This window comes from Crotalus tigris, unplaced genomic scaffold (genome assembly GCF_016545835.1).
Source record: "Crotalus tigris isolate CLP2741 ecotype Arizona unplaced genomic scaffold, ASM1654583v1 scf7180000024347.1601321, whole genome shotgun sequence".
Classification (NCBI taxonomy): Eukaryota; Metazoa; Chordata; class Lepidosauria; order Squamata; family Viperidae; genus Crotalus; species Crotalus tigris.
The window spans coordinates 1,213,776-1,238,599 of record NW_024100516.1 but is presented as its reverse complement, the minus strand read 5'-3'; the positions used below and the strand labels follow the sequence as shown (position 1 = coordinate 1,238,599).

General features: G+C 46.6%; 1 protein-coding gene across 1 annotated transcript in view; it reads right to left on the bottom strand.

The window, feature by feature from the left end:
- The window catches only part of STMN3 (stathmin 3), a 41,247-nt gene extending 17,166 nt beyond the window's left edge, over nucleotides 1-24,081 (bottom strand). Inside the window, exon 1 of the mRNA XM_039326966.1 lies at nucleotides 23,908-24,081. Coding sequence (XP_039182900.1) covers nucleotides 23,908-23,926 — 19 coding nt within the window. The 5' untranslated portion in view covers nucleotides 23,927-24,081. The remainder of the gene's footprint in view (nucleotides 1-23,907) is intronic.
- Between the last annotated feature and the right edge of the window lie 743 nt (nucleotides 24,082-24,824).

Sequence of the window (24,824 nt, the reverse complement as noted above, 5' to 3'; positions counted from 1 at the left end):
GCCTCCTGCTTCAGGGAGTCCATCCAGCCACCTCATTCTCTGTTGTCCCATTCTTCTCTTGCCCTCCATCTTTCCCAGCATTAGGTTTTTCTCCAGGGAGTCCTTCCTTCTCATCAGGTGGCCAAAGTACTTGAGTTTCAAATTCAGGATCTGGCCTTCTAAAGAGCAGTCAGGGTTGATCTCCTCTAGGACTGACCGGTTAACGGACGGTTGCAGGAATTGGGTATGTCTAGTTCAAGGGTAGGCAACCTTGGCTCTTTTATGACTTGTGGACTTCAGTTCCCAGAATTCCTGAGTCAGCACGGCTGATTCAGGAATTCTGGGTATTGAAGTCCACAAGTTGTAAAGAGCCAAGGTTGCCTACCCCTGGTCTAGTTTAATAAAGAGAAGGACTAGGGGTTACAGGATAGCAGTCTTCCAATATCTCAGGGACTGCCCCAAAGAACAGGGGAGTCAAGCTATTCCCCAAAGCACCTGAAGGCAGGACAAGAAGCAACGGATGGAAACTAATCAAGGAGAGAAGCAACCTAGAACTAAGGAGAAACTTCCTGACAGTGAGAACAATTAACCAGTGGAACAATCTGCCTCGAGAAGCGGTGAATGCTCCAACAGTGGAAGTTTTTATGAAGAGACTGGACAGCCATTTGTCTGAAATGGTATAGGTCAGTGGTGGCGAACCTATGGCACGAGGCGGCACTCATAGCCCTCTCTGTGGGCACGCGCACCGTTGCCCCAGTCCTAGGCCTTCAGCTGGGTTTTATAAAACCTTTTTGCTTTAGGCCTCTGCCGCCATGTGCAAAAAAAAAAGGTTCAATCAATCAGTCAATTTCAATTTCTCGCGGGAAAAAAAAGTTCTTGCAAAGTTGGAATTGATTGATTGAACTTTTTAGTCCCATCCAGTCTGCTGTTACTACTGCAACCACGCCCACCCAATGGGCCACGCCCACCCAATGGGCCACACCCACCCGGCACCTGACAATGCATAAGTGGGTTTTGGGTTGCAGTTTGGGCATTCGGTCTCTAAAAGGTTCGCCATCACTATTATAGAGTCTCCTGCCTGAGCAGGGGGTTGGACTAGAAGACCTCCAAGGTCTTTTCCAACTCTGTTAAAGTCTGTTAATAACTACAGCACTGGTATCAGAAAAATATAATAATAATAATAACAATAGTAATAATAATAATAATAATTGCCTGGAGATAGCAGAATAGAAGAGAAAGAACTGGAGAAGATAACAAAATACAAAGACCTACAAATAGAAATAGAAAGACTGTGGCAAAAGCAAGCAAGGGTAGTACCAATAATAATAGGTGCCTTGGGTGCAATCCCAAAACAACTGGAGCACTACTTGAACACCATTGGCATTGACAAATTCGCTATTAGTCAATTGCAAAAGGCGGCCTTACTAGGAACTGCTTCCATCCTGCGACGATATCTGTCATACCATCAAACATCCACATCTGCCTATCCCAGGTCCTGGGTAAGGACTCGATAGGTAGACAAAATGCCAAATCCAGTCTGAACATCTGGCTGACTGTGCGATGATCCATAATAATAATAATAATAAAGTTGGGAGGGACCTTGGAGGTCTTCTAGTCCAACCCCCTTCTCAGGCACGAAACCCTATACCATTTCAGACAAATGGCTGTCCAGTCTCTTCTTAAAAACTTCCAGTGTTGGAGCACTCACAGCTTCTGGAGGCAGGTGGTTCCACTGGTTAATTACAGAGTGCTGCAGCGACTCACACCTCAATCCTCAAATGCACATGGAAAAATCCCTACTTCCAGAAATTGCCTGAACAACTTTCCATGCACGTTAAATGGGAGGACATCAATCTTAACGTCTGCTGGGACGGCAGCTCCAGGAGACAGTTCCATTTGCAATAACCCAAGAAAATGTTTCTCTGATCAGGGACACATAAATTACAAAACTAATAGCCCTAATGCATGACTAGCATAATTAGTGTCGGGTGATGTTATCGCTGATCAACTAGTGAAGATAAAGTGGAGTTAGGGATTTATGTCTCCGTGGTGGCCCTGAGCCAAAACATTGGCTGCATCTCAATGTAATTATCTTCGTTCTTGTCTGTTGCCTCCGAAAAACTCACCGGGAAGTTGCTTCATTAGATGAAGACAACGATCCAGCTAGATCAAATGTTTTGTAACTCTGGACCTGTTGCTTGGAAAGAGGAAACCTCGTGAGCATCAGCACGACTGACATAATGCAGCCCATGGAAACCAATTGCCACACCTGGAGTGTCCAATCAATCGGAATAGAGCTGGAAGGGATCTTGGAGGTCCTCTAGTCCAACCCCCTGCTCAAGCAGGAGATCCTATATGTGCAGTGTAGCGGTTAGGGTATAGACCGTGTTAAAATCTGCTGTTAGTCACGAAAGCTCACTGGGTAATTTTGGACCGGTGAATGTGTGTATGATCAACCTATTTCACAAAATGGTTTCTGGGATAAAACTGGAAGGCAGAAAAGAGGTGTCCTTGGTCCTCTCTGAGTTGGCTTGTTTTCTTGCAGACGTTTCCTTAACCCAAACTACTGTAGGTAACATCATTGTGAGCATTGATGATGTTACCTAGATGGGTAATGAAATGTCTGCAAGAAAACCACCAAGCTCAAAGAGCACAAAGGACTCCACAGTTCTCCTCCTCCTCCTCCTCCTCCTCCTCCTCCTCCTCCTCCTCCTCCTCCTCCTCCTCCTCCTCCTCCTCCTCCTCCCTGCAAATGTCACTCCTTCTAGCCATGATGTTGTTTCCTAGTTGGGTAATGAAATGTCTGCAAGAAAACAACCAATTCAGATAGCATCAAGGACTCGATAGACGTCATTGTCGTCGTCCTCCTCCTCCTCCTTCCCCTCCTCCTCCTCCTCCTCCTCCCTCTAAATGCCACTCCCTTCTAGAATGATGATGTTACCTAGATGGGTAATGAAATGTCTGCAAGAAAACCACCAAGCTCAGAGAGCATCAAGAACTCCTAATTTCAACCTTCTTGAAGAAGGAAATGTTATGAATGACATCTTAAAACAGGGGTCCCCAAGCCTCGGGCCTTGGCCCACTACCAGACCTTGAGCTGTTTGGAACAGGGACACCGAATTGGCAGGTGAGCGCATGTGAGCGTGCTCCATTTGCATGAGCAGTGGGCGCGCGTGCCCACCGCTAACACGAATGGAGCTGCACATGTGTGCTCGCCCGTACACACATACGGCATGATTCCCTCTCCTCCCGCCCCCCCCTCCCCCGCCAGTTTGCAAAGGCAAAAAGGTTGGGGAACTCTGCCTTAAGATCTCTGACGTTTAGCCCATAAACAGAAATTAAAACTCGTATTAAATCTAAACTTGGCTTTGAATTTGGCTCCACTCTTATTTTACAAAGGATTCCATTTTTTTCCATCTTTTTATTTTTGGGCCCAGCACTAAACAGCGTATGAACATTAGTTCCAAGAATGAATTTGGAAAATCAAACATACTTTTCCGTCTATTAAAGGGGAGTCTGGATCTACGTTAGGAGTCCTTTTTAAAAAGCCGATTTCAACTCCACGTATAAAAATAAATTTTAAAAAATGCCTTGTCTCAATAGGTCTAACTATCCCAAACCTGGCATTTCAAATTTAATTAATAATGGATTCCTCTATGGCAGTGTTTCTCAACCTTGACAATTTTAAGGCTTGTGGACTTCAACTCCCAGAATTCCACAGCCAGCAATGCTGGCTGTGGAATTCTGGGAGTTGAAGTCCACATGCCTTAAAATTGTCAAGGTTGAGAAACACTGCTCTATGGAGAATTGCATATAATCATAATACAACAAAACGTCATCATTTGAAGCCTGTATCTATTGTTAGAAATAGTAGGGCTGTTTTCCCAACACAAAAAACCTGTTTACTGTGAAGAATAACAAATTTGGGGGGTTAGTATAGTACAATTAACAATAATCCAATCCACTGGACTGCACGTCATGAGTCCAAATGGACACACACACACACCACAACATGCACATAGCCAAGGTCAATACTAACTGCTAGGCCAGAGATAGGCAACCTTGGCTCTTTTATGACTCGTGGACTTCAACTCCCAGAATTCCTGAGGCAGCCATGCTGAGGGGAAAGGGAGAGTTTCCAAGTTAAGCCATGCTGGCTCAGGAATTCTGGGAGTTGAAGTCCATGAGTCATAAAAGAGCCAAGGTTGCCTACCCCTGTGCTAGGCATTGTTACAGGTATTCCTCAACTTATAACCGTTCGTTTAGTGCCTACTTGAAGTTACAACAGCAGTGAAAAAAGAGAACAATTTTTCACACTTATAACCATTGCAGCGTCCCCATGGACACGCAATCAGAATTCAGGCACTTGACAACCGGTTCATATTTATGACAGTTGCGGTGTCCCAGGTTTATGACATCATCATTTTGTGACCTTCTGACAGCCAATGGCAATGGGGAAGCCAGATTCACTTCACTGCCGTGTTACTGATTTAACAAATGCAGCCATTTACTTAACTGGAGCAAGAAAAGTGACCAAATGGGGCAAAATTCACTTAACTACTGTCTCATTTAGCAACAGTTGAGGACTAGAACAGGGGTCCCCAACCCCCAGTTGGTGGACTGTACTGGGCCGTGGCATGCCAGCAACCGGTCTGCACAAACAAGCAAAGCCCCATCTGTGGGATGCAGGCAGCACAAAAAACCACGCACTCTCTGGTCTGGTGGGAAAACCTCTCTCCACGGAACTGGTCCCTGGTAGCCGAAAAATTGGGGACCTTTGGACTAGCTGTATAAGCCCACAACGACAAGGTCTAACTCTTAGTGCAAACACATCCAAGATGAAAGGAACAGAGAGCAAAGAGTAAAACTAGATTAACTGTTGTTGTTAGTTGTGAAGTCATGTCCGACCCACCGCGACCCCATGGACCACGTTCCTCCAGGCCCTCATGTCCTCTACCATCTTCTGGAGTCCATTGAAGCTCTTGCCTCCTGCTTCAGTGACTCCATCCAGCCACCTCCTTCTCTGTCGTCCCCTTCTTCTCTTGCCCTCCATCTTCCCCAGCATCAGGCTCTTCTCCAGTGAGTCCTTCCTTCTCATTAGGTGGCCAAAGTCCTTGAGTTTCAACTTCAGGATCTGGCCTTCTAAAGAGCAGTCGGGGTTGATCTTCTCCAGGGGACTCGCAGGAGTCTTCTCCAGCACCAGAGTTCAAAGGCCTCCATTCTTTGGCGCTCGGCCTTTCTTATGGTCCAACTTTCCCAGCCATGCATTGCAACTGGGAAAATCATGGCCTTGACTATACACACTTTTGTTGGCAGGGTGATGTCTCTGCTTTTTAGTATGCTGTCTAGATTTGCCATAGCTTTCCTCCCCAGGAGCAAGCATCTTTTAATTTCTTGGCTGCAGTCCTTATCTGTGGTGATCTTGGAGCCCAGTAAGATAAAATCCATCACTACCTCCATTTCTTCCCCATCTATTTGCCAGGAATTGAGAAGGCCAGATGCCATGATCTTGGTTTTTAGATTAACTATATCCCCGGGATCTTGCCATGCTACCTCTGTGGCAAGGCCTTCCGCATTTCAGCCACAATGTCTTACAAGTGACCCTAGTCTTGGGAATCTGTTGTCCCATTCATATTTTTATCAATGCCCCCAAACATAAAGATCCCACTTCATCCAGAAGGTACAGATCAGCAGGAGACAAAGGGACCAGCTGTTGGAAGAAAACTAATGAGACGAGGGGTGTACACAGCTCCTGGCATTGGGGACCCTGTCGCTCCATCTTGGCGCCAGTGATCAGGAGCAATTACCCGTTTCCTGACAACAGGCATTGGGGGGGGGAGGACCAGTTCTCCTGGCAGGGGGTGGACCAGAGAAAGCGACGGGGGAGGAAACCGGGAGACACAATTGCTGTCAACTGTCCTGGCATCCAGTGGGAACTGCAACTGAGTCTTCTGGCAGCCCTCTTTGATCCTACAGCAGTTTCATGGAGCTAGTCAGCCACAGAAAAGGCCAGATGGTCCTTCTCTTGGCCCATTCTCTCAGCGCTATCAAGCTCTCCCTCAGTCTTGACAACTTACCACACACAACCCAGCCAAAAACGTCTGTTGTTCAGCGAGACAGCTGTTCAGTGAGTTTTGCCCCTTTCTTACCACAGCTGGGAAGGGGATTGATACAGTTGTTAAGCTAGTCACATGCTGGTTAAGTGAATCTGGGTTCCCCCATTGACTTTGCTTGTCAGAAGACCTGCAAAAGGGGATCGTGTGATCTCGGGACGCTGCAACCGTCGTAAATATGAGTCTGCTGCCCAGCATCTGAATTTTGATCCTGTGACCCTGGGAATGCCGCAGTGGTCGTAAGTGTAAAAAACGGTCGCAAGTCACTTTCCCCAGTGCCGTTGTAACTTTGAGTGGTTGCTAAGCGAATGGTCATAAGCCAAGAGCTACCTGTATTTCTCCCTTTTACAAGTCGCAGAAGTAGAGGAACATCTCCACGTCCATGGTGTCGGCCTGCCACATTTGCTGCAGACCCCATCAGTCAAGGAATTTTGGTTGGTGGGTTCCAGGAGCAGGGTCTTTTCTGTTGTGGCCCCTGTTCAGCACAAAAGGTTCAATGAAGCTGATTTATTGCTACAGGCCTTGCATGAGAATCTTCTCAACTAATGACTGGAGGCTAAAACATACAAGGAATGGTTGCTGGAATTGGGTCTGTCTAGTTTAATGAAGAGAAGGACGAGGGGGGACATGATAGCAGCGTTCCAATATCTCAGGGGCTGCCCCAAAGAAGAGGGAGTCAAGCTATTCTCCAAAGCGCCTGAAGGCAGGAGAAGAAGCAACGGATGGAAACTCATCAAGGAGAGGAGCAACCTAGAACTAAGGAGAAAATTCCTGACAGAACAATTAACCTGCCTCCAGAAGCGGTGAATGCTCCAACACTGGAAGTTTTTTAAAAAGAGACTGGACAGCCATTTGTCCGAAAGGGTATAGGGTTTCCTGCCTGAGCAAAGGGTTGGACTAGATGACCTCCAAGGTCCCTTCCATCTTTATTATTATTTATTATTATTATTATTAATTAAATAATGATCAGCACCTGGATAAGGTCCACCGGCTCTTCAATGGACTTGGACTTAGTTCGCTTGTGACTACGTTGGGATTCTAGGCTGATCCCTCTTTTCACTCCTCCCCCCCCAAGTTCTGCTATTCTTTCTCCTACAATCCCTGCCCTCTGAAGCTCCTTGCCAGCGGAGATGAGGTCCACCATGACCTTTTCAGCCATCTGGAAGGGCCTCAAACCCTGGCTCTGCCAGTTGTCTTGGGTCTTGACAGGGGGGGCACTTTTCAGTGGGAGGAGCTGATGGGAGTTAAGAGAAAAGATTCTTATCTCCGTATCCGCTCCGTTCCTAGTTTTATCTAAATGGCTGTCAGTGTTGTTACACTTGTGGGGGAGTTTTCCATTGTAAGCCACCCAGACAGGGGCTTTGGATTGTGAGACGGGCAGCATATAAATTTAATTAATAAATACAGGCACGCATAAAAGAAACCGTCGTGTTTTTTTTGCTCAAATCTCACTTCCTACAGTAAATAGTTCGGGTCTACAATGCTTTTGGTGAATGGGAATGCTGAAACCGGAGGAGCTGTCCGTTCAGCACCACGCGTCCCTGATTCAGCCATCCTCAAACCAAACAGCTCTGTAAAAGGGATCGGGCAGTTGTGAGTGATTGTGTTTGTAGAGAAAATAGTCTTGTAGGTATAGACCATGGGTCTTCAGACTTGGCCCTTTTATGACTTGTGGACTTCAGCTCCCAGAATTCCTCAGCCAGGCGTGCCTGGCTGAGGACTTCTGGGAGTTGAAGTCCACAAGTCATAAAAGGGCCAAGTTTGAAGACCCCTGGTATAGACCCATCTTGGCATCTGAATACCTTTTCCAAACTTGTATTGCTGCTCTGCTAACAGCTAGTCTGTGGCCTGTTTCTTCTCGCTTTACTGTTGATCTTTGATCCTACAAGCCAGAAACTATCGGCCACTTAAACATCTCACAATCTGCTCTAAGGCTGGTTGATACATCTCCAGTTCATCTGAGGGCAGGGCAAGAAATAACGGATGGAAACTCATCACAGAGAGAACCAACCTAGAACTAAGGAGAAATTTCCTGACGGTGAGAATAATCAACCAGTGGAAGGGCTTCCCTCCAGAGGTTGTGGATGCTCCATCATTGGAGGTTTTCAAGAAGAGATTGGATAAAATGGTATAAGGTCTCCTGCTTGAGCAGGGGGTTGGACTAGAAGAACTTTAAGGTCCATTCCAACTCTGTTATCCTGACATCGTGGGATATTCCAGCAGCGAATTGTGAGTTTTGATGTGAGTTGCTGTCTAAGGAGCTGTGGCCTCTCTCTGATTGAACTTGCTTAAGTCAAGTTCCTGCAATTGGGCTGAATTCCTGGTTGCTTCACAGAAGGTCCATGCAATTTTCTTAGCAGCATTGATTAGCAGTGCAGTGTTTAGAATACAGTATTGCAGGCTACAATAAGTCTACCCACTGCCAAGAGTTCGATCCTGACCGGCTCAAGATTGACTGAGCCTTCCATCCTTCTGAGGTCAGTAAAATGAGGATCCATATGGTTGGAGGCATTGTGCCAACGTTGTAAACTGCTTAGAGGGTGCTGTAAAGCACTATGAAGTGCTATATAAGTCAGTGCTGTTGTTATTGTGGGATGTGGTTTGCCATTGCCTATTGTGAGACTGTTCCCCCCCCCCCGGTCTCTTGGTTTAGCTCAGCAGTCTTCAAACGTGACCCTTTTATGACTTGTGGACTTCAACGTGTGCCTGGCTGAGGAATTCTGGGAGTTGAAGTCCACAAGTCCTAAAAAGGCCACGTTTGAAGACCCCTGTCTTAAAGCATCCTGGCTGAGAAATTCTGGGAGTTGAAGTCCATAAGTCCTAAAAGGGCCACGTTTGAAGACCCCTGTCTTAAAGCATCCTGGCTGAGGAATTATGGGAGTTGAAGTCCACAAGTCCTAAAAGGGCCACGTTTGAAGACCCCTGTCTTAAAGCATCCTGGCTGAGGAATTCTGGGAGTTGAAGTCCACAAGTCCTAAAAAGGCCATGTTTGAAGACCCCTGTCTTAAAGCATCCTGGCTGAGGAATTCTGGGAGTTGAAGTCCACAAGTCCTAAAAGGGCCACGTTTGAAGACCTCTGGTTTAGCCTGATAACCTTCCGAGTTCTCCCATCCAAGTGCTAACCTAGACCGATTTTGAGCTGAGCTCATCCAAAATTGCTCAGCTGCTACTTCTGCTGAGATGGCTGAGTTGACTCATCCCATTTACAGCTCTGTCTGTTGATCTCATCCAGAGTAATCGTTCCATTTCTTGAAGGTTTCTGAAGCTCCTATTTTACAAATGGAGGAAAGCGCTCTGGCACTCGATTAAGACTTTTTTCGTTCTCTCTCTTCGCTCCGAGATGATGGCCATTTCCCTAATTACCTTGCTGTTCGATAATCAGCTTGAAATAGAACAAGCTGAGGCAGACAAAATTCTGTCTGAAGTGGCATCCAGTTCCAGATCTCTAAAATTCCAGCCAGGGAGCTATAGGTAGGTCTCGACCTACGACCCACAATTTCCATTGCTAAGTGAGACACATGTTAAGTGGTCCAGATGGCCCACTTAATGACCAGAACAACCTATGTCCATAATTAATAATAAATCCTTTATTATCAAAGTACAACATGTGTACAATGAGATTGGCTGAGTCAAGTACAATGACTCAAGGACTACCTGTCTAGCAGACAAAACCCACTTGGGTTGATGGACATACAGTAGGTCTAAAATTAAATACAAATAATTTTAATACTTTAATGGCTCAAATAATTTAGGCCTTCCCACCTGAAATATGACGATTTTAAAGTAAAAAATAAAAAAGCCTGCAGGTTTCTGAGCAAAACACTGGACAATCACTTAAATAGGAGCCAGCTGTGTGCTGCAGCTGCCAAAAAGGCCAACACAGTACTAGGCTGCATCAACAGAGAGATAGAATCAAGATTACATGAAGTGTTAATACCGCTTTACAATGCCTTGGTAAGGCTACACTTGGAATGCTGCATCCAGTTGTGGTCACCACGATGTAAAAAAGATGTTGAGACTCTAGAAAGAGTGCAGAGAAGAGCAACAAAGATGATTAGGGGACTGGAGGCTAAAACATATGAAGAACAGTTGCAGGAATTGGGTAGGTTTAGTCTAATGAAGAGAAGGACGAGGGGGGACATGATAACAGTCTTCCAATATCTTAGGGACTGCCCCAAGATGAAGGAGTCAAGCTATTCTCTAAAGCACCTGAAGGCAGAACAAGAAGCAACAGATGGAAACTAATCAAGGAGAGAAGCAACCTAGAACTAAGGAGAAACTTCCTGACAGTTAAAACAATTAACCAGTGGAACAACCTGCCTCCAGAAGTGGTGAATGCTCCAACACTGGAAGTTTTTAAGAAGAGACTGGACAGCCATTGTCCGAAATGGTGTAGGGTTTCCTGCCTGAGCAGGGGGTTGGACTTGATGACCTCCAAGGTCCCTTCCAACTTTATTATTATTATTATTATTATTGATCATCGCACAGTCAGCCAGTTGTTCAGACTGGATTTGGCATTTTGTCTACCTATCGAGTCCTTACCCAGGACCTGGGATAGGCAGATGTGGATGTTTGATGGTATTACAGATATCGTCGCAGGATGGAAGCAGTTCCTAATAAGGCCGCCTTTTGCAATTGACTAATAGCGAATTATTATTATTATATCTTGTGTCTTCTGACAAGCTCAAATTATTTTGATTCTTTTAAGAAATGCACATTTATATCCATCTGCATCAAGGGTTGTCTCTTGTGGCCATCAGCCATGTTTATTTAGACCATGAGTTGTGTTATATTGTTGCCTCTTTAGAGTTGGAGGATATTATGAAGTCAACTGTCTAAAAGCTGGCCCTCCGGAGGGCTCGTTTCAGATCTATATATGTACAGATTTATAGATCAGAAAATCAATAATGCACATTGAAAGAGAGAAGGACCAGCAGAGGGAAAAAAGGGAGATTAAATGGTGCCTCTTAATGAGGGAAAACCGGATGAACAATGCCGGCACTAGAACAGGAAACATATCAATTATTGCTTGAAGCAGCCTATGTACTAAAGTAACCCCTGATCAATGGTCACTTTTGGTTCAGGTTGAGGCTTAGTCAATTTCACTGTATACATGTTATACTTTGATAATAAAGAGTTTATTATTATTATAAATGCGTAAAAACCTTCCTAACTTTCCCTGCAAATCCTAGGACTTTGCTTTCTCACTTAAGCTGGTTCACGTGGGACCAGTAGCTGACTAGCTGGAACAAACCAGCAACGCTGCCGAATGTTCACCCAGAGGCCGAAGGGCGAGATGGTTTGGCTAAATACCATCCAAGCTAAGGTAGGATGGAGCAGCTGGTGGGTTAGTGTATTGAAGAAACTCAGCTTTCCTCTTAGTATGTTCTGTGCATTGGGCCGGTCAGTTTCCAGCTGTTTAATCTCCCCAATGTCCTTACAACAGGGGTCCTCAAACTTGGCCCTTTCATGACTTGTGGACTTCAACTCCCAAAATTCCTCAGCCAGGCACGCGTGCCTGGAATTCTGGCAGTTGAAGCCCACAAGTCATGAAAGGGCCAAGTTTGAAGACCCCTGTATTACATTGAGGGAACTGAAGATCAATCAGTTCATTTTCATCCCACCTTTATCACTTTATAAATGACTCAAGGCAGCCAACATTTCTAACACTCCTTTCTCCTCCCATTTTTCCCCACAACAGCATCCATCCCAGTAATAAGGGTAGCAATATAAAACAACTATAACTGTAGGAACAATTAAAGTGACAGGGAATTAAATAGAGATTTTTTTAAAAAACCACACACACGAGCAGAGATGGGGTAATGCAGGGCTGTCAAACTGCCGACCCACGGGCCGGATGCATCACCAGGAAACCGCGCCCGCCCCATTGCCGGTACATGATGTCGTGAGTGTGATATGTCTGGGGCAGCGCCTTCCCTGTCACTGCACCAGCCATCAGCCTACCAATAGCAATAGCCCTTAGACTTATATACTGCTTCACAGTGCTTTACAGCCCTCTATGAGCGCTTTACAGAGTCAGCCTCTTGCCCCCAACAATCTGGGTCCTCATTTTACCGACCTCGGAAGGATGGAAGGCTGAGTCAACCTTGAGCCAGTTGGGATCGAACTCCAGACTGTGGACAGAGTCAGCCTGCAATGCTGCATTCTGACTACTGTACCACCATAGCTAGCTAGACAGACAGGCAGGCAGACAGACAGACAGACAGACAGACAGACAGACCCCTCTACAGAGTCAGCCTCTTGCCCCCAATAATCTGGTTCCTCATTTTACCGACCTCAGAAGGATGGAAGGCTGAGTCAACCTTGAGCCAATCGGGATCGAACTCCCAGCAGTGGGCAGAGTTAGCCTACAATACTGCATTCTAACCACTGTGCCATCAGGGCTCAGCCTACCCAGATAAATTTCCTGCAGTTTTCCCAGCAAGATTCTCAGAAATGGATCGCCCTTGCCTTCTTCTTCCTAGCGCCAAGGGAGAAGAACTGGCCCAAGGTCACTCAGCTGGCTTTGTGCCGAAGGCAAGACTAGAACTCACAGCCTCCTGTTTTTTAGCCTGGTGCCTTGAACCACGAAAGGAAAGTAGCTCTCTACGATTGTAACCATATTAGGACTATTTAAAAAAACCAATGTAAATGGTATCACCCAGCCATCCTTGGCTAATCTCGCAAACAAAAGCACGTGTTTAAAAATATGCCAGATAGATGCTGGAAGTGTAAGTATAACTCAGGCAAGTACTATCATGTCTGGTGGACATGTGGGAAAGCAAAGGCTTATTGGAAAAAGATACATGCTTGGCTAGAAAAAATATTAGGAGAACATGTTGATTTTAAACCTGAACTTTTCTTATTAGGTGTAATGCCAGAAAAGATTGACAAACAAAGCCTATATTTGATTTTACACGTCACAACAGCAGCAAGAATAATCTTTGTGCAATACTGGAAAAATGAAGGACTGCCACCAGAGGAAGAAATAATCAGAAAAATACTGGAATGCGCAGAGATGGACAGATTTACTATGAGATTGAAAGACAAAGAAGAAACAGAATATTATCAAACTTGGCATCTATTTTATCAATGGCTAGAGGAAAGAATGAAGGATTAGGAATTGAATATGTATTAGCATTGCTATACTCAGTCAGCACGTTAGTTGAAAAATTAATATATGCATGTAAGAGAAAATTAATAAAACCTTTATTTAAAAAAAGCATGTGGCCCCGGTTAGTGCTGGGATGTGAAACTGCCAGGAAATGCTGAAGCTGTAGACCAGGAGGGAAATAAAAACACACAACCACAATCTTTCTGGAAAAAGGCAAGGGTAGACCTCTACAACATTGCCACAAATAGGACATGAACGTGGTCACCATGTTCTCCAATCATAATCAGGAGGAACGATTACTTTGCATTCTAAATAAAAACTGGGATGAATTTGCCGAGAATAAAGATAAATGCATTGACAAAAGCTAAAAGATAAGCTTACGGTCACCACAAAGCGCTGTTACAATAGGGCAGGGGTGGGGAACTATGGCCTTTTTACGATCTATGAACTTCAACTCCCAGGATCCCTCAGCCATCCTGCCCCATTCTTACAATAGGCCAGGGGTAGGCAGCCTTGGCTCTTTTATGACTCGTGAAATTCAATTCCCAGAATTCCTGAGCCAGCCACGCTGAAGGGAAAGGGAGAGGTTTCCAAGCTGAGCCAGGCTGGCTCAGGAATTCTGGGAGTTGAAGTCCACGAGTCATAAAAGAGCCAAGGCTGCCTACCCCTGGCCTAATCCATTGTTTCTCCACCTCAGCAACTTTAAGAGGTGTGGACTTCAATTCCCAGAATTCCTGAACCAGCCATGCTGAGGGAAAAGGGAGAGGTTTCCAAGCTGAGCCATGCTGGCTCAGGAATTCTGGGAATTGAAGTCCACGAATCATGAGGGGGCCATAGTTCCCTCATGCTGGCTCAGGAATTCTGGGAGTTGAAGCCCACAAGTCATGAGGGGGCCAAGTTTGAAGAGCCCTATTCTATCTAGGTCAGGGGTAGGCAACCTTGGCTCTCTTATGACTCGTGGACTTCAACTCCCAGAATTCCAGAGCCAGCATGGGGAACTATGGCCCCCTCATGCCTGGTGGACTTCAACTCCCAGAATTCCTGAGCCAGCCTGGCTCAGCTTGGAAACCTCTCCTTTTCCCCTCAGCGTGGCTGGCTCAGGAATTCTGGGAGTTGAAGTCCACCAGTCATAAAAGAGCCAAGGTCGCCTACCCCTGCAACAGAGGGATCAAGCTCCCATCCCAAACCACCGTGCTGTCCTACAAAACACAGCTACTCCTCAGCTTACGACCTCAACTGAGCCCAACGTTTCCATTCCTCAGCGAGACAGCAAGCCGTCATAAATAGGAGTCAGTTGCCAAGCCTCTGAAACTTGAGTACATGACCACAGGGATGCTGCGAGGGTCATAAGCGTGAAAAAGTCATACCTCACTTTTTTTTCAACGCTGTTCTTAACTTCAAATGGTCATTAAATGAATGGCTGTAAGTGAAGAATAGAATAGAAATTAGAAGAGAAGAGGAGAGGAGAAGAGAAGAGAAGGGAAGGGAAGGGAATGGAATAGAATAGAATCTGGAAGGGACCTTGGAGGTCTTCTAGTCCAGCCCTCTGCTCAAGCAGAAGAACCTATACCAACTCAGACAAGTGACTGTCCAGTCTCTTCTTAAAAACCTCCAGTGATGGAGCGCCCACGATTTCTGGTGGCAAGGTGTTCCACTGATTGATTGTCCTGTCAGGAAGTTTCTCCTTAATTCCAGGTTGCTTCTCTCTTTGATCAGCTTCCATCCATTGTTTCTTGTCCTTCCCTCTGGTGCTTTGGAGGATAACGTGACCCCCCCCTCTTCTTTGTGGCAGCCCCTCAGATAGCGGAACACTGCTATCATGTCTCCCCTATTTCTTCTTTTCTTTAGACCAGCCAAACCCAAGTCCTGCAGCCGTTCTTCGTAGGTTTTAGTCTCCAGGCCTACAGAACTGCCCCCGTAGCTGTGTCAACCTTTCTGGGTTCATTTTTTATTGTGGGGTTGCTTTCCTTATAAAACTGCTTGTAATCTTGTTTTACTAACAGCGTATGTATTTTACCTGTGCAACAGCACTGCAACTCTGCATCCGTCAACTGCTGCAGTCTAAATCTGCTGACTGAGATTGCAGATGACCCAGATTTGATATTGCCAGCCCCGCAATGAAAAACCAAACTCTGGAAGATTTTTTTTTTTTTTTTGCAAGATCCTGTACTTTCTCCAGCCAAATGCACTCCTGTCATCTCTTATTGATAGGGTGGAAGGCAAGCAAGCTTATTCTGCACCCCTGCCCTGTGCAGGACAGGCACCACCTCTTTTTATTTTGAGAGAGAACAGAAAATGGCATTCATGCCCGTTAAAAAAGAAATAATCCACGGGCAATCACAATATGCATATGTGCTGACGATCGGTAACAACAGGAAATTCACTACAGAATATTTGCGTCCGTTGGTTTAATAATTGCAGTGCTGTTCCCCCCCCCCCAAAAAAAAGAGAAAAGAAAAAATTGCCTGCCAAAGAGCTTCTTTTTTTAAACAAATCCATCCACGGAAACAGAATTGGAACGTCTGTAGACGCGAAACACGTTACCTGTTATTTTGAGACTAAACACACCGTATCTCAGGCCAGTAGTCCAAGCTAAAGAGCAGTATAGCTAAGAGAACTAGAAAAGAGGGAGAGAGAAAGGAAGAGAGAGAGGGAGGGAAGGAAGGGAGGGAGGGAGGGAGGGAGGAAGGAAGGAAGGAAAGAGGGAGGAAGGAGAGGGAGGAAGGGAGGGCAGAATGAATTAAGGGAAAGGAAGGAAGGAAGGAAGGAAGGAAGGAAGGAAGGAAGGAAGGAAGGAAGGAAGGAAGGAAGGAGAGGGCAGAAGGGAGGAAGGGAGGGAGAAAAGGGAGAGATGGAAGGAATGAGGGCGGAAAGGATGGCAGGAATGAAGGAGGCAGAAGGAAGGAGAGAGGGCGGAAGGGAGGACAGAAGTAAGAAAGGGAGGGAGGGAGGAGAAGGAACAAGGGAGGAAAGGAAAGAAGGAGAGGGAGGAAGGAAACAAGGAAGGGAGGAAGGAAGGGAGGGAGGAAGGAAGGAAGGAAGGAGAGGGAGGGAGGGAGGGAGGAAGGGAGGGAGAGAAGGGAGAGATGGAAGGAATGAGGGAGGAAAGGATGGCAGGAAGGGGAGGAAGGAATGAAGGAGGCAGAAGGAAGGAGAGAGGGAGGAAGGGAGGACAGAAGGAAGAAAGGGAAGGAGGAAGGAGACATGGAACAAAAGGGAGGAAAGGAAGGAAGGAAGGGGAGGAAGGAAGGAAACAAGGAAGAGAGAGACGAAGGAAGGAAGGAAGGAAGGAAGGAAGGAAGGAAGGAAGGAAGGAAGGAAGGGAGGAAGGAAGGAAGGAAGGAAGGAGAACAACCCCTTCCAGAGTAGCTAAGATTGAAGATGGTTTCCTAGCCTAGGAGGTGGGAACAGCAACATGCAAACCAAGGCATTCCCGATCTCCGGCTTCATCTTGTTCCCAGAAGGAGGCCCACATGCCTCCTGCTGCAGTGGAAAAGAGAGTCAGGAAAGGAAGGGAAGCCGAGCCGAGCATCGTTGAGACAGAGACCTGGGGACCATCCTGGACGCCGGCTTCCATTTTGATTCTTGGCAAGCAGGAAACCGAAGAACAGCCTGCTCAGCGCTCAGACTGTCAATACTGGAGCCTTGTTGTCGTGATCCTGGCTGGAGCTCCGGAGAAAGCGAACAAGACTCTGGGGAATCCCCCAGGAAACCAAATCCTATTTATTGGAGGAGGGGGCGAGGGGGGGAGGCAAGGAGGGGGAGAGAAAGAGACAGTAGCAAGCAAGCAGCAAAGGAGGGTGTGGTTTTTTTGAGTAGGGAGAGAGAGTCATCCAATACAATTATCCTGCAAGGCGCCCCGGGGCCAAGTGGGTGCGTTCTCCCTTATCGCCAAACACAGACAGTCCTCGACTTACAGCTGTTTGCTTAGTGACCGTTGGACATTACAGCAGCCCTGGAAAAAGTGACTTACGACCGTTTTTCACGCTTAGGACGGTTGCAGCCTCCCCCGTGGCCATGTGATCAAAGTTCAGGCACCTGGCCACCGGCTTCTGTTTACGACGGTTGCGGTGTCCCCTGGGGGGGGGGTTGTCCCGTGATCCCGTTTTGCAACCTCCGAATGAGCAAGTCAGTGGGGGAAGCCACTTAACAAACGACTGCAGTGATTCCTTTAACAACCGTGACAAGGAAAGTCGTAAAATGGGGCAAAGCTCCACTTAACAAATCTCTCACTTAGCAACGCTAAATTCTGCGCTTCACTGTGGTCCCTAAGTATCAGACTCCTTGGATAATGATCCTGCAGCTCCGGGCCAAGTGGGTGCTTCCCCCTTCATAGCCAAATATGCCCAGTTATATACGCATAGAAATAGGAATTGAATAGAATAAGAGTAGAATAGAGTAGAACAGAATAGATTAGAAAAAGAGTAAGAATATATTAGAATAAGAATAGAATAGAATAAGAATAGAATAGAATAGAATAGAATAGAATAGAATAGAATAGAATAGAATAGAATAGACCAGTGGTTCTCAACCTGTGGGTCGGGACCCCATTTGGGGTCGAACGACCATTTCACGGGGGTCGCCAAACAGCGCAGTCCGCCATTTTTTTCCCCCTTTTCCTTAGCTGTGCTACTCCCTTTTATTCTATTGGCTTTTGAAAGCCAATAGAATAGACTCTCTTGAATAGAGTCTAATTCTATTGGCTTTCAAAAGCCAATAGGAATTGTCCAGGCTGTCTCTGCCCTGCTGAGCTCGCCAAAAGTCCCATTCTGCAAACGGTGCTGCACCAGCTGAGTAGTCCTCAACTTACAACCGGTTGAGTAGTCCTTGACTTACGACCGGTTGGGGGTCGCGGCATTAAAAAGGTTGAGAACCACTGGAATAGACAGATTGTAGAATAGAATAGAATAAACAGAGAATAGAATAGAATAGAATAGAATAGAATAGAATAGAATAGAATAGAATAGATTGTAGAATAGAATAGAATAGAATAGAATAGAATAAATAAACAGATAATAATAGAGTAGAGTAGAGTAGAATAGAATAGAATAGAATAGAATAGAATAGAATAGAATAGATAGATTAGAATAGAATAGAATAGAATAGAATAGAATAAATAAACAGATAATAATAGAGTAGAGTAGAGTAGAATAGAATAGAATAGAATAGAGCTGAAAGGGACTGGCTTTCATGCCTAAAGTGGGGCTAGAACTCACTCCTGGCGATTGGCCCAAGGTCACCCAGCTGGCTTTTATGCATAAGATGAGACTAGAACTCCCTGTCTCCTAGTGATTGGCCCAAGGTCACACAACCAGCTTTCATGCCGAAGGCGGGACTAGAACTCCCAGTCTCCTGGTGATTGGCCCAAAGTCACCCAACCGGCTTTCATGCATAAGATGAGACTAGAACTCACTGTCTCCTGGCGATTAATCCAAAGTCACCCAGCTAGCTTTCACGCCTCAGGCTGGACTGGAACTTACAGTCTCTTGCTTTCCAGGCCGATACTTTGACTACTACACCAATCCGCCTCTCAGATACTTATTTATTTACGTATATGCAAGGCGTAATATGCCACTCCTATCAAGGCCAGCTCTGCAGCTTCAATTATCTATTGCCTCACCCGCCACGCTGAAATCCTCCATGGGAATTAACCCATTAATGCAGCCATGCCATTTGCAGAGATTCTCCTAGGTGCTCATGCAGACGCAGGGCGTCTTTTGTCTTTGAGGTCTATACAGACGGGATCAAATATGGGATTTTATGCTTAAAAAAACAACAACAAGAAATCCAGATGTCTGGGATAAGCATCTTTTCTGTTCAAGAGCTGACATAGGGAGGTCTGCAGGTGGATCAAACACAACTTCTGGAGGAGGGAACGAACGGACTGGCAATGTGAGTGGGTGGGTTTTCCTCCCTCAAGGCACAAACGACCAGGTTCAAGCTACGACATTTTGAGCAGACTGACGACGCAAAGGCTCGGCTTCTCGTAAAACTAGCATAGGGGGAAGAAAAGAGAAGAAGCTGGACTCAGTTAACCTGGTTGATAGAAGTAGTAATAGTAGTAAAGTTGGAAGGGACCTTGGAGGTCATCTAGTCCAACCCCCGGCTCAGGCAGGAAACCCTACACCAGTGGTTCTCAACCTTTCTAATTCCGCGACCCCATAATACAGTTCCCCATGTTGTGGTGACCCCCAACCACTTATACATCACCAGGTGCCAAGGGTGTGGCCAAAGAAAAGGGGGAAAAAATGGCGGACAGCCTTGTTTGGCGACCCCCGTGAAATGGTCGTTCGACCCCAAATGGGGTCCCGACCCACAGGTTGAGAACCACTGCCCTACACCATTTCGGAGAAATGGCTGTCCAGTCTCTAGATGAGGGGCAGATGGCCCCAGAGGAGGTCTGTCCATACGGTCGGTCGCTAAGAGTCCCCACAGACCTCATGGCTCACATTCAACCAACCTGCCATTTCATACTGACTGTCCGTCCTAAAGTCTTCTCATCCTGCCTTTTTTCCCCTTTCTCTCTCCTAATCAGCCTTGCCCAACGAGATGCAGGTTTGGGCATTCTTGACATCAATACATGAGAAGGGAAAAAAATAATAATGCAAACTTTTGTTGACCCAAAAGTGCCTCTTCAAGAGGCAACTGGACTTTTTGATTTTTCTTTGAAGATGTTTCGAATAACAACAACAACAACAACAACAATAATAAAACTTGGAAGGGACCTTGGAGGTCATCTAATCCAACCCCCTGCCCAAGCGGGAAATCCTATACCATTTCAGACAAATGGCTGTCCAGTCTCTTCTTAAAAACTTCCAGTGTTGGAGCATTCACCACTTCTGGAGGCAGGTGGTTCCACTGGTTAATTGTCCTCACTGTCAGGGAATTTCTCCTTAGTTCCAGGTTGCTTCTCTCCTTGGTTAGTTTCCATCCGTTGCTTCTTATCCTGCCTTCAGGCGCTTTGGACGATAGCTTGACTCCCTCTTCTTTGGGGCAGCCCCTAGAGATATTAGAAGACGGCTATCGTGTCCCCCCCTCGTCCTTCTGTTCGTGCTGAAGAAGCTTCTTCACTGAGAAGCAAAACATCTTCAAAGAAAAATCAGAAAGTCCAGTTGCCTCTTGGAAAAAGCACCTTTGGGACAACCAATGTCCTGGTTGACTGAGAATCTCCGTAGAAACCCTTTGTTGGATTCGCACGTGGGACCAGAAAACGAATTCCATGGTTAAACGTTTAAAGAAGACTTTGGTTTGCCAAATTCACCGTGGCCCCACCTTCCCTCTCTTAATCCCTCCGTACTAGAACTGTAGGCTACCGCCAAATAAACATAATTACAGCCCTTATTATTTTGCTCCCCCGGATCAAGAAAACCGCCCTTTTTGAGCGAGGGGGGGAGGGAGACCCACACCTTATTTTTCCTACACAACCACTGCTGACGATGCTTTGTCTTCGACATCTGCCCTCCCCTAATAACATGTGGATCTCCCCCCCAAAAAAAGGGGGCGAGGCTGACTAGGTCTCCAGATCATATCCTAAGATAAAAAGGTGTGGTCAAGAAAATCTCCACCACCAACAACAAAAAAGTACAATAAAAACACCTAAGCTATAAAAACAATAACGAAAACACAGAGCATTGGATTAAAAAGAAAAGTACAAACAAACAAACTCGAGCGGCAGACTTGATAGACCACTGGGTCTTTTTTCTGCCATCAGATATATATGCTTCTATATTTCCTCCTACGGCCGAAGAAATTGAGGATGGGGGGGACATCTTCCCCCAGTCCCCTACGTCCCTCCCATTGACCAAATCCACGCCCCTCGAATTATTCACGGATCGGTTTCATTTTATTTATTAAATTTATAGGCCGCCCATCGCTGTTTCCCGGGATTCTGCACAGCTGATAAAGATGACAAGAAGATAAAAAAAAAAAAAAACAAATGACCAAGAAACGCCAATGGATTCTTGAGCTGCTTGGTTCCTGCTTCAAGGTCCAACGCCCTCGTAATGGGCCAGTGGCATCTCCCCACCCAGCTGCAAGGGCCTGCAAGCATAGCTGCGGGGGGGTTTTGTGCAGCCTCTGTGGGGAGGATGTTCCAGAAGGCGTGGCGGGTTAGTTAGCAGGAACATCTGGGGCTGCTCGCAAGATCCCCGGCTGGGTGCAACGCTTCGGGCCTGGTGGGTGCTGAGCATGTGCTCCAGGCTTCCTAAAAGATGCTGAGTGGGCCAGAGTAAAGATATGATTGGGGTGTGTTTTGTTTTTTTTCCAGCTGCAGCCACACTTTGCTCGGTTTCTTGAGATGCTCCTCCTGTTAGCATCTTCCTGCTTTTAAGGGGCAGGAGGCTGAGAATAAAGCAGGTCTTTGATTCAGACGGGGAGGGGGGATAAAATCCATCCATCCATCCATCCATCCATCCATCCATCCATCCATTTCCCCCTCCTGCAGAAGGGTGGGGTGGTAGGAAGGGCTGTGCTTTGTCTTCGGCTAATCTCTTCCATCTTTTTTGACGGCAGTCCCATTACCTTGCAAGCCCTGGTTTTCTCTCTCCTTTCCTTCCCCCCCCCCCCGCGCCCCGCCATCCAATAATTGCAACTGCTAATCCGGTTAAAGGAGAAGAAGACAGGCACCAGATCTCCAAGGCAAAACCTTTCGGCTTTAAGAGACCTTTGTCATCGTCGGTAAAATTGAAATCCACCGCCAGGATGGCTGAAAGGAGCAGATTGTTTGCAAGCACCATATGGGGAATGCACCTGGTGTTTCCTCCCACCCCTCTTCCTCTCTCCCCCCCCCCATCCCTTCCATCAAAGCCCCAGGATCTTCCACTCCCAAGGCAGAGGGACCTGGGCCAGCCCTTGGCTTAATACAGGCCATTTCTGCAGGGAAGTCTGCAGGAGGCGGGGAGGGTGGGGCTGATGCCCCCCCCCCGCTCCGCCTGTCTCCTCCAGCCAGCTGCAATAAATGTGGATTTTCTGGCACTGGTGGGGTGGTTCCTTTTCCAAAGGCATCTCCTGGTCCAGCTGGCTCCGGGCATCCTTAGGCAGAGGGTGACTCTCTCCCTGGGCATTTTGCGAGGATGCGAACCCACCAGTGTGGAAGGCAAGCTGCATACACACGCCACGGCATCTTCTTGCCAGCCAGTTTGTGCATTTGTGCAGGTTTGCACTTTGCCTTCCCGGTAATCTTTCTCGTCTCTTCTCTTCTCTTCTCTTCTCTTCTCTTCTCTTCTCTTCTCTTCTCTTCTCTTCTCTTCTCTTCTCTTCTCCTCTCCTCTCCTCTCCTCTCCCCTTCCTTTCCCTTCCCTTCGTGCATTTGTGCAGGTTTGTACTTTGCCTTCCCAGTAATCTTTCTCTTCTCTTCTCTTCTCTTCTCTTCTCTTCTCTTCTCTTCTCTTCTCTTCTCTTCTCTTCTCCTCTCCTCTCCTCTCCTCTCCCCTTCCTTTCCCTTCCCTTCGTGCATTTGTGCAGGTTTGTACTTTGCCTTCCCAGTAATCTTTCTCTTCTCTTCTCTTCTCTTCTCTTCTCTTCTCTTCTCTTCTCTTCTCTTCTCTTCTCTTCTCTTCTCTTCTCCTCTCCTCTCCTCTCTTCTGTTCTCCTCTCCCCTTCCCTTTCCCTCTGTCTCTCCTTCTCCCCCCCTCTCTCTTTTTTAGACAAATGGTGGACGGTGATTTGTGGTTTCCATTTTGAACACTCTTTAGAAACAGAAACATAGAAAACCAACGGCAGAAGAGAGAGAGAAAAAAAGACCTAGTGGTACATCGAGTCTGTCCTTTGGAGTTTTTTTTTAAATTATTTTTTTAATTATTTTTTTTTCCCCTCGGAGGATACGCGTTTCTCCCCAGCATGTTTCAAGGAGCCTGTTTACAGAATGGCAGATCTCTTTTTTTAAAAAAATTGCAAACTGTCTCTTGCTTTAGGTTGCCCAAACGGGTCCAATTTCTATTCACCCATCATCCTTTCATCCGCTTTAAAAACTAAAATGACATAAAGGGGGGAAGGCGTAACCCAAGACACGTTTAGGATCGGAGAGCGGGGCGCCTACAGAGAAATCCCTAGAATAGGACACCGCGTGTCTCTTTGCCCCTTTCCCTCCCCTCCCCACCCCACCCCACCCACCCCATTCAGGCCTTCTTTCCTGGGAAGGCAACAAGATGCAGCTATGCAGTGGTGTCACAGCCCCTGCAGGAAAAGATTGTTGGATTTGATTCAACGCCATGGAGGGACCACTCCCTCCAAAGCAGTTTGCAGCTCTCCGCCTCTGATTCGGCTAACGAACCCCAAAGGCCTGCTCGTTAGGTAAATAAAATAAAAATTTTAAAAAAAATCACATTCCCTTCCTGGTGGACTTCCCACCAGTACAGAAATCTAGCATCATCATCATCATCATCATCATCATCATCATCATCATCATCCTGCAGTTGTTCCACATCCAGGCAAATTCTACCTACTCCTTATCCCATCCGTGCAACCTGGAAACCCCCCAAAAGCAAAAGCAAATAAAATTAAATACAATTTTAAAAAAGACGACGATGCTGAGCTTTTTGGAAAGAGCTTTGCAGGGGGGACGCAAACCCCCTTATCCCACCCACCCAGACCTCAGGCTCGGAAAGGAGAAGAGCAAAAAAGAGAGAGAGAGAGAAAATCCCTTGGAAAGAGACCCCTGCAGAGAAAGCCAAAGGGGGAAAGCCACCCCTGGTTTTACGGTACCTGAGACGGTGCTGGCCATGGTGAGGATGTTGAGATGGGCGGTGGAAGGACGGCTGCAGAAGGCAGAGGAGCAGGAGAAGGACGAAGAGAAGGAGGCGAGGGCTGCCTTGTGCTGCCTGAGTGCTGCAATGCCGTGGAAGGAAGGAGAGCTGTGACTCAGCTGGAGGGGGGCTGTGGCTTTCCGAGAAGGGAGGAGAAAAGAGGGAGACGCATGTGCAAAAGGGGAGGGAGGGAGGGGGGAGGCTCAAAGGAAAGAAAGGAAGGAAGAAAAGAGAAGAGCGTCCAGATCGGAAGACCCAACTGGCTAGCCAGACTTGGCTTTGGAGAACCAAAAGCGTCCCAGTTTCTGGGGCAGATGTAGAGGCTCTGGACAAAAGCGACACACCCAAACATTGGGAGGTTTCCCCAATGCAGCCCTTCTCTTGTTCAGCACAGATAAAGAGAGGGACCAGCTACTCATTGGTTGTTCTTGGGAGGCTAAAAAGTGAAGAACGGTTGCAGGAATTGGGTATGTCTAGCTTAATGAAAAGAAGGACCAGGGGTGACATGATAGCAGTCTTCCAATATCTCAGGGGCTGCCCCAAAGAAGAGGGAGTCAAGCTATCCCCCAAAGCGCCTGAAGGCAGGACAAGAAGCAACGGATGGAAACTCACCAAGGAGAGAAGCAACCTGGAACTAAGGAGAAACTTCCTGACAGTTAGAACAATTAACCAGTGGAACAACCTGCCTCCAGAAACAGTAAATGCTCCAACACTGGAAGTTTTTAAGAAGATCTGGACAGACTTGAACACTGGGCACTATCTAACAAAATGAAATTCAAGGGTGAAAAAAGCAAAGTTCTACATTTAGGCAAGAAAATGCACAGGTATAGTATAGGGGGTACCTTGCTTAAGAGTAGTAACTGTGAGAGGGACCTC